This window comes from Cryptomeria japonica, chromosome 7 (genome assembly GCF_030272615.1).
Source record: "Cryptomeria japonica chromosome 7, Sugi_1.0, whole genome shotgun sequence".
NCBI lineage: Eukaryota > Viridiplantae > Streptophyta > Pinopsida > Cupressales > Cupressaceae > Cryptomeria > Cryptomeria japonica.
Window position 1 is genome coordinate 179,639,515 of NC_081411.1, and position 18,390 is coordinate 179,657,904.

The 18,390-nt window shown below is 35.9% G+C and overlaps 1 protein-coding gene across 2 annotated transcripts in view; it reads left to right on the forward strand.

Moving 5' to 3' along the window:
- The window catches only part of LOC131048455 (uncharacterized), a 33,493-nt gene extending 17,219 nt beyond the window's left edge, over positions 1-16,274 (forward strand). The window contains exons 2-4 of one of the 2 annotated variants that reach the window (XM_057982403.2): positions 3,064-3,134; positions 11,180-11,269; positions 13,529-14,005. In XM_057982403.2, the coding sequence (XP_057838386.1) occupies positions 3,064-3,134; positions 11,180-11,269; positions 13,529-13,543 (176 nt within the window). In that variant the 3' untranslated portion in view covers positions 13,544-14,005. Of the gene's footprint in view, positions 1-3,063; positions 3,135-11,179; positions 11,270-13,528; positions 14,006-15,866 lie in introns of those variants that run through there. The other variant, XM_057982402.2, reaches the window with a different exon arrangement.
- Positions 16,275-18,390: the final 2,116 nt, after the last annotated feature.

Here is an 18,390-nt window from a genome sequence, read left to right on the forward strand (position 1 = left end):
ATTGGGTAAATGACTGGATGGTAATCTGTTTTCCCCATTTTTAATGGCACCAGGATTGAAATCTTCTAGATCTAATTTTCCCTCCCCCCTTGATGAAAATTCCTACATTCCTTAGTCTTTTTTTATCTTGAGCTAATTTTGCTTCTTCAATTTGAATGTGGGGGATTGAGGGCTTACTATTTTGATCCGTGTTGGGGTTGTGGTCTCTTGCGTTGCTTGTCTCTGTTCTTGCTCTTCCAAGGCTTGCTGGTTCTGTCTCCACCATTGAGCCCTATCTCCGAAGAATTTTTGGATCTCCAGTCATCTGCAGAATTTGCATTAGGTTTAATGGTTTTCCTGTGCCACCCATTCCATCTGCCATGGCTTCTTTGTCCAAGGGAATTCTCCACTTGTTTGCTCAGGAAATTTGGCTGACTCTTCCATCACCTTTGAGAAGGAAACTGATTGGGATTTCCAGACCTATTTTGTCCTTGCCTGTGCAACCCTGGTGGTTTCCTTTTGTGTTGTGATCCAAATGATCCCCAGGATGGCTGGATTACATTTGTCAATCCACTGTCCTCCTTCAAAGTGGGATATGTGTGCGTTCCCATCCATATCTGAGATTCTCCAAATTGGATTTGGCCCTCGCTTGCAGATCCTCCATAGTAATTTCCTTGCCTGCTTCTTCACTCCACCTGCTGCTGTTGGGGTCTCTAACATTTGCAAACACACCTCCGTCTGCTGGTATCCATGGCTTGTTTGCTCCATGATTCTGTGCGTCCCTAGTCAACTGCTCCTAGTTTTTGCTCCTTCGCTCGGCTTTGTGCCCACGTTTCATTTTGTTGAGCACACTTAATATTGTCATCTAAATAATAAAGGTAATTTCTCTTTAGACTATTACAATGATAAGAAATCAGTCCTCTCAAAAAGTCTACACTGTCAATAGATCCGATCACATAAGTTTGCATGGACTTTTGTCTTTCTATGAAACAGTTTCCTTATTAGTCATTTCCCCTACAACTTTGCTTTGCTGCAAGCTTATCTTATTTGTTTGCTTTATTTTTTTTGCCTTTTTACTGCATTTTGCCCTAAGTTTTCTAGGAGGAGACGTCATTTTTTGTCGGGAGACTTTGGAGATGGCAGGAGACAGCAGCCAAAAGCACATTATGCGTCAAGAAGTTTTCGGAGACGTCTCCGGTACCGGTATGGGTCTCCAGGGGTAGGAAACGGGTCTCCTAGTAACTATGAATTTTTTTCTCAACGGATATTCAGTTCCCCAACCTTGGTGAAAAGGATCCTTGCATTACCTCTTGCCATAATCAGTGCCCCTCCTATAATACCTAGTAGCAGCTTCTTGATGTTTGTATTCAAACTACCCTAATAGGTGGCACTGCAAATATAACCCAACACAATGCCTCTTAAAACTTATTATTCTTTGCTAAGATTACTGGACATTACTGTTATTGATGAATCCTTTCATTTACTATGTCCCATGTGCTATATATGCAAAGTGTCTTTTGTACATTATATCCGTATTTTAATTGCCTATGCACAATGTTTGTCATAATGACAATGACATCCACCTCCCTCGATTATAAGTTATGGAGGTTGATATTCATTTAGAAGACCGGATATTTTTTCCCAATCATTCACATTGTATTTCCATGGTTGCTTTTTTATTTGATTTATTCCTTGGTTGGCTAGATAATTGTTTAGTCCATTCTATTCCGTATAGCAATGACTCATCTTAAAACGATCAAATTCCTTTTCCATGAAAGAATTTGTTGAAAACTGAGCCAAGCTTCCAATTTGGCAATCTTCTTTATTCATTGCATTTCACATGATCTGTGAGTCCCGCTTAATTTTGATGTTCCTATATCATGCTACATATGCTGCTTTGACACCATCAAGGAGGGCATCCCATTTAGCTTCATTGCAAGTCTTATGGCCTAATTGCTTTGAACTTCCGAGCATAAAATTACTCTTAGAATCTCTTAACACATACCCTACATCTGGAATGCCTGGGTTTCCTTTTGAGGTCCCATCAAAATTTAGTTTTACTCCACTCCTTGGTAGTATGGTACCATTCATTTTGCATGTCTTCTACTATTTGACAATACTAGTGCCCCTTGAACAGGATAATGATTTACATTTAATTATTTCTAACAATTGTTTTTCTTTACAGTAAGTTTCCATTTAATTGGTATACGATGTACTTTATTTTGTCCAGGTTTTGATGTAAAGTTAAGAAAGATAAAATTATAATGCTTGTAATCTGCAATGGATAACGTGTATTGTGTATTTTTACATTTCAATTTTGACTTTATGCAGTTATTTAACATTTACCATTCATTATAATCTGAATTAAGCTTTTATGTACCAACAGAACAGTTTTTTACAGCACCATCTAATAATAATATAGTTTGGAATTTGTATCTCTCTTTTTTGTTAGCTATTTTCTTGGTGCAATCCTTTATTTTGTGCACTCCTGTAGCTAATTTTCAGCTATTTTTCATCATACAAAAAACAAAAATATTTATTTACTATTTTACAAATATGCTATTCTGCTATTTTTTAACAATGTTATTACAAGTGTGAATTGCAAAAGTTAATAGAGGTTTTTTATTAGTATTGTTGGGTTTTTTTTTTCTCATTTTAATGTTTTTTAAGTAGAGATTCAAATAATTCATTACATTCTTTTATTATATTTTTATTTGCTGTGTAGTTCAAACTTCAATAAATTAACTTTGTTAGTGTTGATTTTTGTTTTAAAAGTTGAAGGGTTAAAATTAGGCGTTTGATTTATTTAATGAAGGCAAAGATAGTAATTGCTGCTGCATAAACTTTTCGTCTAGTTCTGGAACTTGCAATTAATTGTTAAAAGGTGTAAACAATGGGAAACATGCACATATTGAGCATGATATTCGTATTTTGTCTATTAGTAAGAATTGTAAAAGTGGTAGGAAAATAATTTGTGACTCCTATATTGCAAAGAAATCTATAAGGTGGCAGGGGTCTGTCATAACCTCATGATTCTTGTTAATCGGAGAAATGATCCCTATGCTTGCTTGTATGTCTTTGCAGAGCATCATGGACCACCTAAGGTTAATTTCTGGGAAGATCCGATGAGCCCTTCCAAATGGAAAGAAGAACATGTGAGTTTCTTATGCAATTTTTGATTTAGTTCACCAATTTCCTTAAAAAAGTGCATTATTTTTTAATTTGGTGATGTAATTTTGAACCCAAGGTAAAGAGTTTTCTCTGGCTCGTAACCCATTTATTACTTTGATAAATGTGCATAAGTTGTGAACCTATTGAAACTTATAATCTATTTCTAGAAAGCAAAAGCATTGATCACTATTTTTTAATATTTTTGTATGGTTGCATATGAAGGCTGCAAAATTCTGTCCCCATAGATTTTGAGGGCACGTCTTTGAAATGGTCCTTGATGAGGCATGATGTCTTGGGGATCTTTTTGGCCATCCGTGCGACAGCCAAGAATGCCTGCAATGCGTTCTGACCATCTTGGGAATGGTCAAGAATTGCTTTGATGACCATTGCCCATCCTGAGGATATGTTGACATCCTCCTTTCTTTGCTTTAATGAAAAAACAGTTTTAATGCTTTTTTTCAAAAAAGAACTAAAGAGCGTTAGCAAATCCCAAAAACTCCTAATAATTAACACACCTACCCATTTGCAACTCATGATTATCACAACCAATTTCCTACTATAGGAGATTTAAATTTTTTATAGCAAAAATGGGGATTCTATCGTAGTGCAGCTAGTGCTTAATCCTAATCTGACAGGAAAGTACACAAGATAGATGAAGAAAGGAGGAACCCTGGCTCCTAGTCAGATAAGAATGTATGTACGATTGAAGAAGAAAGAAGGGGCCCTTACTACTAATCAGATACAAAAAACATTAGCTAGGAGAAGAAAGAAAAAGTACAAGTAGCCTGAAGAGGGCCAGGCAAGATCATTTACAAGATCATTTAACAGAGTCTTGTGGTGCAATACTACCATTACAAGCATTAACAAAAGGAGGTTTGAGGCACTGCTATATAACAGTTACTTTTTGATCCATATAAAAAATCCATATGTAGAAGTCAGAATGAGGAACCACTAATTGGCCCAAGCTAGAGAACAATGTTATAGTAAGGAAATTAACTTTGGTTTTGACAAAAACAAGAAGTGAAAGTGGGTGCCACATATTGAGATGAAAATTTGTCCTGCTGATGGAGATATTCTAGCTTATTATCAAAGGAAGCAAGGATGAACCTAATACTAGAAGCAAAATCATCAGGTAAACCTGTTTTTATTAATTGGGAGCTGTCCGGGGTTCCTTTCTGTTGTTGAATTGGTCTCTCTATTTTAAGCCCATGTAGCCTATTTCTGTTTGCCAGGCTGGGACTTTGGGTTGAAGATGTAGGACAAATAGGTGGTGGAATGTGGGGAGAGTCCAATGCGGTTTTCGCTTTTCTGTTGCAAACATGTTTCTGAGCAGAGGTGCTGTGAAGGGTCTTAAAGTCTTCGCTATATAATCCTTGAGTCGATAAGTCTATTCTATATTCCAAATTTAAGGGGGATGCTCTATACAGAGCATTTACCTTTTTCCTCATTAAATTCATTTCACTCTGGAATGGCTGTTTCCAGAACCTCAAGCTTTCAAACACCAAGCTCTTCATCCAATTCCAAGAGGATAAGCCCAAGTCAAAAGATGTTGTAGGTTGATATGAGTTCATCAACTAGTGGGATGGCTGCAAGAGGAAAGATAGCCTTCATAATGAGTTGAAACATGTAAAATGCAGATGTAAGGGCATCAAGTCTGCTATGGAACTTGTCAATGATGGCTTCGAGTATGTTGCCCAGGTCAAGGGATCTCCTGCAGCAGTAAAATCTCACCATGAAACTTGTTGGATGGATTTGTAGATAGGTGGTGGAAGTTCATTTCCTGTTGAGGGGTGAGAGCATAATCAAGTAATAAGCTCTCCATTCAGCCTGGTTTATATAAATTTTAGAGTGCCTTCGACTCAAAGAATGTTGGTTTAGAGCTAACTAAATTTAATGTAAAGCCTATGGAAAGTACAACTGTGATTCTAGAAGCATCCTATATGAGAGGTTGGGAGCTGATTTTTAGCATTTATTAAATATAGAAGACTCTGGGTATACTGTAGAGATCAATACGAGGCTATGTTCCACCAAGTTTTTGGGACGGGGGGACGTGTTTTGGGGACAGTTTTTTTGGAGGCTATTTTTTGAACGAAAGGAGACAACAAAGGGGATGGTTATATTAAAAAAAGGGAAATTTTAAAATATATAAGGAAATTTCAAATATTCATATAACATTGATAACATCATAACAATGATAAGGCATTCATCATATTGACATATACATTATAGAGTCCTTAATGCACAACAATAGAGTTAATGTGAAAGTTGAACAAATTGATATTAATAACTTTAAAAGCTTGGAAAAGAAACCATAAATTTCAAATAGGTAATTAAATTAGCCTAAGAAGAAGTGCCTACCTTCTATTTACATATCACTCTTGCATATATAAAAAATACAATGTCCAGCTTTACAAACATGAAAACAATATGTCTAGATTGTATATAGAGGTACACTATGCCTTTACACAGTTGGATACCAAATATTCATCTTTGAAACAGGAGTAGCAATACTGCTGCTATAACTTTCACCTAATAACAGGAAATAAAAGGAGCCTTCTTGAAACCTGAGGCAAACCCCAATGGTGTTTTCTTTTTTCCTTTGTACATGTCTATAATTTGTCACATAACCAAAAAGGTTTTTTGGATACTCTAGTGTATCTTTTTTTTTCTAGCAATCACATTTGAGCTATAAACTCTTTCACTACTTTATCCCACTTTATTACATTGTTTGTTTATAAATTATATCTTTTGCCTAAATATAGAAGCAATAGCACTGTCATGGAACAAATTCCTCTATTAACAAGGATTTGAATCAAGCGATAAAACTTCATAAATCATCATTTTTTAAGTTTTTTATTTTATTTTTCGTAATAAAACTCAGCTACATTAGTTTGGGATAGTTGGCTGTCTCCGAGATGATTAGAGGATGTCTCAGATGTCCCCAGCTGTCTTGGGGACAACCAACAGTCCTCCACCCTTCCTTGCCCGTCTCCGTGTCCCTGGGACATTTCTAGCAAATTTGTTTATAGACAGGGACATCTAGGGGACTTTACCAAGCTGTTCTTGTGGCCCCAAGATGTCTTTGGTACAGCTATGCCTGGGAAAACCCAAGGACCGTGTCCCCAGGGAACATAGGTATGTGGTGAGTAGGAGAGATAATAGTTGATTGACTATAAGACAAATGGTTGATTTCATTCTTGAAGAGCTACTTGAAGACATTTTAGATTCAGATTCAAAGGTATTGCCTTCTCCATAGCAGCAGATTTGGGTAGGTAGCCCTTAACCATGCTAGTTGGAATGCCAAGGAGTGTACTTATATTCTCGAGGGGACCAAATCAGTCATAGATAGAACTAGGATGTTTTAACAAGCAAAAAGGTCAGAAAAAAGGCAAAATATAGTTGGTTCATGAGGACATCATCAGAATAAAGCTGTAGCTTCTTCTTTGTACATGAGACTTAAATCAACAGTAGATGGCAGCAATAGAGATCATGAGGAAGAACAGTGTTAGTTTCCTTAGGTTACAAATGCTTTGAATATATCAAAATATATCAATGCTAAAGTTGGTTGCCATTAAGAGCACAAAATATTCTTGTTGTGATCAAGGAGTACAAACCTGAGATTGTATCATCTATCCCAGTTTTTGTTTCTTCTCCTCTTGCTTGTCCTCCTAGAAATACTTATATTTGTTTTACCCTAAGTTACCGATTTGGATTCGGGTACAGGTATGGATACAGATACGGGTACGGATTCATGTATTTGGCAATTTTTTTTCCTTGGGTACACACAGATATATATATGTTCAAACATCAAAATTATAAAATATAATTATATAATTTTCAAACTATCACTACCATTATTGATTATTACAATCATACAATCCATACAAATATGAAATATACAATGTGACTTTCCATACATAAATGATAAATGATAAATCCATAATTGCCAATGCCAATAAATATTCATATATCGCAAATGTAATCGATAATAACTAAATCTTTGATCGCTAAATCTTCCTTCTCTAATGATTCCTACGCCTTTGATGTGTGTCTCACACCTTCGTAGTCTTCACCTTTGAAGAAAAATGCAAAAACTAAGAAACCTGGCTGTGGAAAAAAAATCTTCAAAAATGCAAATGAAATGAGTTGAATGAATGTTTTGATGCATTTCATGCATCATAAGGGGCAAAATTAGGGTTTAGATGTTAAAAAGTATTAAAAAGGTGTTTTTATTGTTTTTTGGTCATTTATGACCCGTGTGCCCCGTTTTTGGGAACCCACGAGCCTTGGTTCTCTCGAGTTCTCCCTAGGTTCCACCCGGGTCTTGGGTCTTGCCTAGGGGGTTGGGTTCTTTGTGGGTCCTACCACACAAGACCCACAGAGAACCCAACCACTTGGGCAGGATTTGGGTGGAACCCAGGGAGAACCAAGCTCGGACTAGGACCTACCCTGACCCAACCCTTTTAGACAAGAACCGGTATCTTAGGTTTTACCTCACCCATGCCATTGGATGTTGTCTCAAATTGTGGCTTCCAAAACTAAAGCATCTTCTATCCCACTTTTCATTACTTGTCAATCTCGTGGGGAACAAGATTGGGAAGGCAGAGAGATAGAAGGCAAGGAGCCCAACATTGCTTCTATGTTTCGGTGAGAAAGATCAAGCGAGTTTCTAGTGAGGTGAAGAGAGGCTTGCGAGTGAAGATGGCTAGCCACCAAGGCTAGTAACGGCTCCATGAGAGGTATCGGCCAGCCCCATGGGACAAATGGGATGGAAATTCATCAGAAAGGGACGTAAGGTTTTAAGGATGCTTCGGGGTTGAAAGGGTAGATGCGTGATGAGAGGCATGAGAATTGGGTTTAGAAGACCACAAGGACCATGAGGAGGAAGGTTTTCTATGCAGAGCCTCAAACTTCTTCTTCGGCCTACTAATGTACTGTGTCTGCCAACCCATTGCTATAGCATGAGAGTAAATGTTAAAACAAATCCACAGGTCAGGTCGTAGAGAGGATGCAAGCTCCAAGTAAAGAGGAAGCAACCTCATGTTCATATGATTGGTCAATGACCTGGTGGACTGGATGACAAACCTAAGAAGCACCAAACTCATCCAGAGGATTGGTCTTGACATTCCACAGGGTGATGGGAAACCTTGATGAAGGACGGGAACAAATGGTTATCTCTGCATCTTCTCGGGAAGGTCAAATTTGTAACTTTCTTTGCAAGATTTGATTCGGAGCGATTCTAATTGTTTGGATTACCAGTATAATGCCCTCCATGAAGAGTTTCAATTAAATCTATTAATTTTCCAAAATCCATGATAGCTCTTCTTGTCGTTTTTGGTTTTGATTGTGTGTGATTTTTTGCATCAACATTTTGGATCACACTTTGTGATTTGTCATTAGGATGAAAGAACGCTCAAGAAGTAGAAAGATAGATTGTTGTAGATCTATGAAGACTATAAAGAGTTAGTTCAAAGAAGTTGTAATGTCCCCTGTTACCTAATGCTCCATTTAGTATTAATCTTTTTAGCCTTTATTATTCCCAAAGGCTAAAGCAAAAATACAAAAGGGAATAAAATTATTTAATTAAATATGAATTGTTAAATTATAAATCTATTCATTATCCATATTTAATGAATTGTGTGGGAACCACATTTTATAATGAAGGGGGATCAAACCTCTAGGAAGACTTTTTATCAGCCTAGTTTAAATATCAATATGTCTTGAACGACTTAGCGAGGGAGGTGTTATAATTAATTTATGCCATAATAAAAGTTCATGAAGCCCGATTTTTATCTAACATGGAGTAATATAAAGAAGGAAAATAGGCGATATAATTTATGGAGGCATGGAGAGCACGAAATGGTGGACTTTGTTGAAGCAAATTTATAAAATGAAAAATCACGAGCTTGGGAGATAACATTTTTATGTTATGTTCTTTTATCGAGCCATATCTCTGGGTGAGTATTGTAGCTCAAACCCTAGAGCTTCGTTCTGGACGAAAACCCAAGGCATTCATAGGCGATTTCTTCCAAATCGTGCCTAATCTGAGCTTTCCCTCCAGTGACCATGGTGGCAACTTGTTTAACAGCATCTGAAGGCCTTTTGTAGACTGCCGCCGTGGATATCTTGGAGACGTCTCTTTATATACAGCGGGGGTTCCTTATTTGCTCACAGCAACAGTCACCGAGTACATATATGTGACCCTGACTTTACTAACTTGTTGAGGTGTATTGTGGCCTTCCAAAACTTTCACCAAAGTGAGGAGTTCGATTAAGGAGTGCTGATCTTGCTGTGGGATCATATATATCGGATTGTGGATTGAATACCAACATTGCCGTGGGTGAATATGTGGATTGGTGGCAAGAAGTATAGTTGAGATCATCAGAACTATCTTGAGGTTGCTGTGTCATCCAGATGGTAATATTCTTTATCTTTTCCAGAGTTTGATATGGAAGACTAAAGTCAAAAGTTTCCTGGATGTCATCTCTCCTTGTATGGGCCAAATCTTCCATGTTATGTTTTTGAAGCAAGTCCCGGGTATGTAAAGGGATGATTATGTATATTTCAATTCTGTAGCTGCAGGGCATATAATCTCAGTTAGAACAGTAAATTGTCTATAGACTAAGTTTGTGTGCGAAGTGTTTGGAGAAATGCCTGTGGGGGAATCAATGTTTATTCCTGAAAATTATGACCAGACAAGTGCTTGATTAAATGTATGTCCAGAATTCTAGTTTTTATTGTCTAAACCATATGCAAGTTTTGGTCACCATTTCCACGCATTGTTATGTTGTTGGCATCAAATATAAACCCTCCATCTCAAACAGCAAATAAGAAAAAACTAGACAACTAAACCATTCATGTAAAGTGTTTGACGAAATGTCAGACCCAATAAACTGAAAATTTTAAGGGCTGAAATTAGAATGGGTCACTACAGAAGTGGGAAAGAGTTGCACGAAGAGAGACAAGCAAGAAAAAAGGTTAAACAACAAAGGGTAAGTGCATCTAGATGGGGGACCAAGATTGGGAAGGCAGAGAGATTGAAAGCAAGGAACCGAACATTGCTTCTATTTTTTGGTGAGAAAGATCAAGTGAGTTTCTGGTGAGGTGAAGAGAGGCTTGCGAGTGAAGATGGCTAGCCTCAAGGCTAGTAACAGCTCCATGACAGGTATCTGCCCCATGGGACAAATTGGATGGGAACTGATCCCAAAGGAAATATATTGAATCGAATTTTAAGGAGCAATTATAATGTTATTCTGTAATGCTTCTGTGCTGTTCTTTTAGATCCATAATTACTAGGTGATACACTAGCATTACTGTGTCTTAGCCTTAGTTATAGACCGTGCGTAAGTTTAGAAGATTCTTCTTACTAATCTTGATGCTTTCTTCAATCCCAATTGTATTCACTAGAAGAGACAATGTGGGATTGAGCTAAAAATATGTATTTCATCAAGAAAAAATGAGCTTTTATTATGTGGAATAAAAGATCACAAGGCATCTTGGATTATATAGTCTTTCCCTTAAGAAAAAAAAGGGATTAATAATTAAATAATTTTTGGAATTAACATTCATAGTTAAATTTGAAGGATGGTTATGGAGGTAAAGAAGTCTTTATTTTAGAGTTACTAAGTGTCATATAGGAGCTTTGCATAAAATTTAGTAAGTCTTATACTGCCTGTGTTTCAAATAACATCTGATTTAAAAATAGGTTACCCACTTCATCAATATTTATTCTTTGTAATCAAACTATATAACTAGGAAATTTGGGCCCACAGATCTTATGAATTAAAGTGCAAACTTGGGTTTTTTCTATTTCCTCTTATGATTTAGTTGCAAGATGGGTCTCTCTTAACGTTTTTTACATTTGAGATTTGATTTTGTTTAAGTGGATCACCCAACTTTTTTGGGAACCTGCCAGTATACCATTTTGCTCTACTTTCAAGCAATTGTCATCTTTGTTCTATTCAATAGAGTTTTTGGCATTTAATATTTATATAAACTAATCCATTTTTCTTTTGAATTGTTTTTGCAGTTTGTTCTTATCTCACTGGCAGGATGGGGTGCACTTATATATGGCAGCTACAAATTTTTTACTGGTGGCAAGAAGGACAAATCTAATGAGGTAACTCCTTATTCTTGAATTTGTCTTTCCTATTTGACAGTGTATTTCCCCAGGTAATTGCATAGTCTTTTTCTCCTCTGTGAGCCGTCTCCTAGTTTTTATTTCTATTGCTTTCTGTTTGTATTAGCAGGGCTTTTTCTATTGCTTGCTATCTGTATACATTTTTTATCCTAAGACTTATAGCAGGTTAGTTTATTGTTTGGGTAGTTCTCATGATAAATTATGAAGTTTGTGCCATGCATTGTTGAATATCTCCAGTTTTGAGTACAGCTGCATAAACACCTATAGATGGGCCATTAGTGCCTCTCCCATATGGTTCATGCCTGGATGTTGTATTACAATATACCAACATTACTTGTGCCTCTTTTGGGATGTGTTATTGCACCTCTCAAAAGAATGCTGCATTGGTTGAACTAAAAAGTAGTGCCAAGTTTGGATGCAAGTAATATGTGCAGTTGCACTGCTATAATGAAGAAGGCATAGTATATGAAATAAATCTTATCGTCAAACTCTAATGGAAAGCTTCTTGGGATGTAAAACTACCCTTAGATGCTATAAGGTGTGGACAACATATTACAGTGAGCGCTACAAGATTGTTATGGGTTTTTTGCATAAGTTTAAATAACTAATAACATGCTTCTCTTTTTGCCTTAGGAATGAGCACAAGACTGTTAACATCTTTGTCGTCTCACAATGTGAAATCCCAACTAAAAGCATAATAATAACCCCAAAAAAATTTGTAACAAATATATTTGTATTTCTTATCAGATTCAAACACACATGATCAAATTGAAATTTAGCAGTTTGAAACAGCTTACTGAACACCCTTAAGTTGCAAATCTGAACAACTCTGATGAACCTGGTAAGACTTTGAAACTCAATACACTGCTTGAGGGTTTCTGCCTGCAAGAAAATCTAGCTGCCATGTCTAAAGAGTTCCATCTCCAAATGCCCAAAAGCTGCTGCAAACAGCTTCTTAGTCCTGAAATTGAAGCTATTTTTTTGTTTTAATGTTTCAAAAGTATCTTCAGTTTTTTCCTCAATGCCTCCTATAACCCATGCACTCTCTATGCTCCTGAATCAAAGGCAATTTCAGCACTTACCTAAGCAGTCCTTTCCTCAATTTCAGAGGTTAATGGAGCAGTCCTTTCCTCAATTTCAGCATTTTAATTGAGCAGTTCTCCTCATTCAATTTTAGTTTCTAAAGAATCAACTGTTGAATCCACACCTCAATCAATGTAGAAAGCAAACAGTTAAATAACAACCTTTTTCCAATTCACTGCAGACCTAATTAACTGATCACACACCGATTTTAATATTTTATTTCAGCCTTAACTGTTTGACATATTCTACAAACACTCCCATCTAGGCTATATACTTCTACATTGACAAATCATTCAATGGAGACATCACAAGTCCTCCCTCCATGAATTTGCTTGCCCTCAAGCAATCCAAAATAGGGTGATAAAAAATGTCAGCCGACTCCCACAGTCTGTGTCTTAATGTGTGGTTCAAGCTCTCTCACATCATTAGAACCTCTATCCTATCTACTTGCCCCTTCCCCGAGCACTTATCTGTGAGTTCCCAAGGCTCCTTGGAATCAAAGCATAACAGCTTACTCTGCATCTCATTGCAGGTCGTGTATCCTGCATGATGGTGATCCCTTGGTGATTACTTGGCTGCTGACACTTAGGTGTATCCTGCACCCAGCACCTGTAGGTTAAGAAGGTGAAGACCCAATCTCTATGAAAAAGGGCTGTATAGGTTCAATGTTGTTGCTGCTGTGGTCCTCCTGTAGTCACACCTCTAGTGGTGGGCTCTTGGAAGGATCTGCTTGTTGTGGTGGTCTTCAATGCCCAGATTTTCCTTTACAGCTCTGTAATGAATCTGGTTTGAGGCCCTTGACTATGTCTCTACAGGTTTCTCTCAACCCCTCCATGAAAAGGAAAATGAGACACTTTAACACATTAGAGGCCATCACAACCATCCTCTAGAAATCAACTATGTATGCTATATTGTATTGTAGAAGAGAAATTGTGAGATGATTCCCTCTTCTGTTACAAGCAATCACAACCAATTTATTTAGAACATTAATACAAATCAGCAATTTTTGCCTAACATTAGTGTCCCCAGTCCTGCCCCTTGATGTTCTTGTTGCATAAATGAAGTTTATTTCCACAGTATCTCTTGAATGCTTCAGTTGTGCTATTCTACTGTTGCACTTCAAGAATATTAACACTTATCGAGTTACTTTTGTAGGTGCTTTTGCGCTAATGGCTGAGTCTGCAATGGATCACGTTCTTTGCAAATCCATATCAGTGGGGATGCTGGAGGAAACTAATGCAAATCCACATATGGCATTTGATGTCTGGTCCTTAAGTTTAATGAAACTTTGCATTTATTATAGAGAAACTATGTTTTGAATCTTCAATTATGGTGCTTCCACCACAATTTCTTCAATAAGAAATAACATCATAATAATGTAGTTTGAAATGTTTTGACAACAGTTCTTTGATGATAAGGGGTCTTCTCTTCAAAGCTTTCTTTCACACGTGAGCAGTTTGAAATATTGAAATTGAGTCCAAGGAGGCTATTGTTCTAGTGTTGCCCTGGCAAAATTATTGTCACAACTTAGATTAAAAGTAGGGTCCATGATGAATGTACTTTGACTTCACCGACATTCTCTCTTTTGAGAGTCTTCCTTTTTACTTTTAATGCTTATTTTCAAGAACTCCATCTTAGTCTTCTCAATTGAAACCACAACGCAGTGAAATGCTTTTCATCATAATGTTATAATACAAAAGTATTCCTAAAATATAAAGCTAAAGCTAGTATGTGATCTATCAATTGACATGCCTGCTAAATCAGTTGTGGGAAAGAGTAATATCTGGCACAAACTTTACAAAGCAATTCACTTTGTAGCTGGATACAACATTATGAGCACATAAGATATGCCCCTAGTGCTATCAAGCTTTCTTCCTTGACTGCACTTTAGAATAAGGGAAATGTGCCCCTGGGTCATACTGGGGTTTCACTTATACAGACGTGAATTAATTTGCCTATTTGTTGTGGCCCAAATTAAACCTATAGTTCACCGAAAAAAGCCATGACTTGCATTTTTAAAGATTATGGACAGTTTGCAACCAGATACAAAGGAAGATGGCATGATGACAACCTTATTATCAATAAGGATGTCACTAAACCATTATTTGATATCATGTTGAAGGCTTTCATTTTGGGAACATAGAATTAATGCTTCTCTTGAGGGGCAACTTGGTTAAAAGTCAGCATATAACAAATAATTTCTGTTGACTGGGCTAACTATCTGCCAGCCAAGCTTCTTTAAATAAACCTGCTAGACAGTGACGAGCTTGAGGAAAATGCATCTGCTTAGAAAAATTGAGGTGTGATATGAGTGAAACACAGTGACATAAAAAATTGAGGTGTGATATGAGTGAAACACAGTGACATCAAAATTGAGGTGTGATATGAGTGAAAGACAGTGACATAAAAAATTGAGGTGTGATATGAGTGAAACACTGTGACATCAAAATTGAGGTGTGGCATGAGTGAAACACAGTGACATCAGTGATATTGAGGTGTGATGAGTGAAACACAGATTGTTTTGACTGCTGAAAGCACATGTGACAGCACTTCACTGAACCTTTCGTGTAGTTGGCTGCTGTTCTTGTGTTAGTTGCATTGGCTGCTGTATTCTTATGGGATTGAGTCGGATGCTGTAATTTCTGCTGTATATTGTAAATGATCTCATGAGGTTTTTGAGGCATCTGTTATGGCAACACCATTGCATACTGCAAGTACTGATATTAAAGTGAAGTAAGATTATGAAGTTATCGAACCCAATGAGGTAATTGTTTTTGAAGACATTCAAAACAGAACAGGCATTGGTTTGTGAATAATAAGGTTAATCTTCAACTAGATCCAAAATTTGTTTGCAGCCTTAATATAATGCACAATATGTCTACCTGTAGTCTTTGTACTCTGGTGTTGTCTTCACTGTAATGTCTAAAAAATTCTCTTATAACTATTGGCAGCATATTGTCAATAGTAATGCATCCTATGAGCTTCATCAGAGTGGTGCTTGGTGCTTGCATGTCTGCTTATAGCTTGATTCCCTTGTCTTGAAGAGGGTGTCTCATTTTGTTATATCCATATTATATTTGTTGTCAAATCCTATCTAACTTGAAGCTCAGCATAATTGCAAATTGCTTTCTTAATTTGAACTTCAATTTCTCAACTCTCTATCTTGAAGCTAATACATGTGAAAAGATGTTCAGGAGTAATCTATGGACGTAAAAAGGCTTGGAAATGGGGTCTGAATTACCAGATGCTTCTTATTAAAAATTTTCATTTCATTAACTGTTGAAGTGATGTCTTTATCTTTTGTGATCTTCAATATGTGAAGTATAATGTAGATTTCTTGCATTGGGGCATGTTTTCTTGTTGACAGCCATTTTGAGGACAAATTTACCCTTCTAGATGGTTCATTTATTGGTGTACAAATGTGTGTAGCTTCATATGTTTGATCTGATCCATGTTGAGGGGAGCTAAATGTTTTTCTTTAAATTTTCTACAGAAAGTTCAAGAAGGATCTCACTGAATTTCATACGTTTATGAGGAGACATGCAGGCAAGCATGTGGAAAATAAATGTTGTGATCACAACAAACTAGAATATACTCTTATAGATCTTCATGCCCTTGAGGGTAGCCATCTTGCATTTTTGTTTCTCATATGCTATTGATGATATTTTTACTCTTGGATTGGTATTTTGCCTTGATGAGTTATCAATTAAGCCTCAACTAAACCAGACTCATTGGATTAGAGTTGCGATGTAGCCTTAGTTAAATGCATGCTTGTATTTATGTGGCACATTGTTGCAACGATGATGAGGGAGTTGGTTGATTTTTGCATGAATCTCTCTGATTGAAGTTGCTTCTGTAATTTGCCAGTTTGGATGTATTTCATGAATTTTCTTGTACTCAATGTTTTTCAATTGATATTTTTCTTGCTTCTATAATTGTTTTTCTGCAAAGTATTTGTTTTGGTTACTTCAAATAGGGAATGAAAATCTCAAACATTATTTGGAAAAAATATCCTAAATTGCCCACGTAAAATTTGTAATGGCTTAAGGGAAATTGCAAAGAATTTGGAAAATACACTTCATTTTTAGGGTGGCATACAAAATATTTCGTATAATTTTCTATCTTGAATTTAATCCTTGTCAATAATTATTGAGTTTAACCATTATGAAACAGAATCAAGCCTCCCACTTGCAAATTAATGTAGTTCCCTAAAAGAACAGATTTTAAATTATGGAATTGAGAGCCAAAATACATTGAATGTACATTTGAATGTAGGGTGTAGACAACCCACAAATTATGTTTCCAACTTGCTACCAATATTGGATAGACTAAGCAGCTTCCTTTGCCATAATAAACATGAAATATGAAGTTTTAAGGTCTAAGAACCAACTAACATCATTTTTCAAATTTATTGTCTTGATAGAAGAGATAACGTGGTTTATTGATGGCAGATAGGCGAGTACAAATAATATAAGAGAATTATTAAAAGTATCTTTATAAAACTAGCAAGCACATTGTATTATTAATTAGTTGGTAAGAAAAGCTACTTTTCGGTAGAAATTTAGTTAGGGCTTTATAAATTGAATTTTGATAGAGCATAGAGGGGTAATCCTAGTTTATTGGGTACCAAGTGTAGTATTTAGAGATGCAATTGATCATCATGTACATCTCTACTTTTTTTTTTACCACAATTTGAATAGAGGTTGTTAGATTGCGATGACTTCTCTGATGGGCCATTAGAGGGTTATTTCATGGTGTTAATAGGATTTGTTTAGTGCTAATATTGTGTAATAATAAAAAAATACATTCATTCTATGACGTTAATTGGTTGAGATATAAAGCTTAGGCCACTACAACATGAGAATATTAAAATTGTATGCAATTTTAAAATTAGGTTGTTTTAATATGGGATTAACATGTCAAGATTTGGCATCTTATTTTAAAAAAAAAGAAAAAGAGATTTGGCATCTTTATATGATGTTTCAACTAGCCACTTAAACATGTTTAATACGATCATTTTAGGTAAATTTTAAAACAATATAAAAAGGATAACATTACCATAAAACAACACCAACAAAGAGACATGGAGAAATGCTTTTAGAAAAAATTCTACCAAAAACAACACAAGAATAAGGGATAAATACATTCAAGAAAAAGTTCTATACAATGTATTCATTTTTCATCGCCGTTGTGTCTTTATTTTGACAACACTTGTACAAAGATTTTCTTCTTATCTCTCACAATTTACAATTTGAAGTTTGTTGCTAATTTTTTCTGCTTACTTTTTTCTTAAGCACTTATGAAATAGTGTTTTAATCCCCTAAGTGGAGTGTTCAAGTTGACTAAACAACCCAACAACCTTCCTTGGAAATCTACAAACTTGCTTATATCACTATAGCTCTCAACAAAATTATTTACCTACTTCATTTGCATGTCTAGTTTGTCTTTTGTTCTGAGGTGGTTAAAGACATTTAATAATCATTCCAAAATTGATTTCAAGTATCAAAACAACCATATGGAAAGTTGTGTACAACACCATTATAACAATTAAGATGATTTACCTTGATAAATAGTAATTTTGAATGATTTTTATTGCTTAGTAAATAAAGATCCTTGATTTGGTGAAACTTTCATTTCTTATTTACAAACAATATTAAGAGTGATTAAATATATGAGATTTATAAGGTTTATGGTACTTTAATCTTATCATTCTCCCACTTCACATCATATACATCCATAAGGAAACCAACAAGAGAAAAAACATTCCTTAGACAACCTTGTACTACTTGATTCTTCAACATGGTCTTTTATTCTAGAAAGATGCATGCAATAGCAACCAAAATAACCATCTCAAGCAAGAATTCTCATTGTCCATGTGAACCCACGAGGATAAAAACCATGCCAAGGTGAAACATTTAAAATGTTGTTGGATCTTCCAATTTATTCATGAACACAACATTAAAATCAAATGGTAAAGTGTTGAATCTACCATCATTTTTATTGCACCTTCATAAATA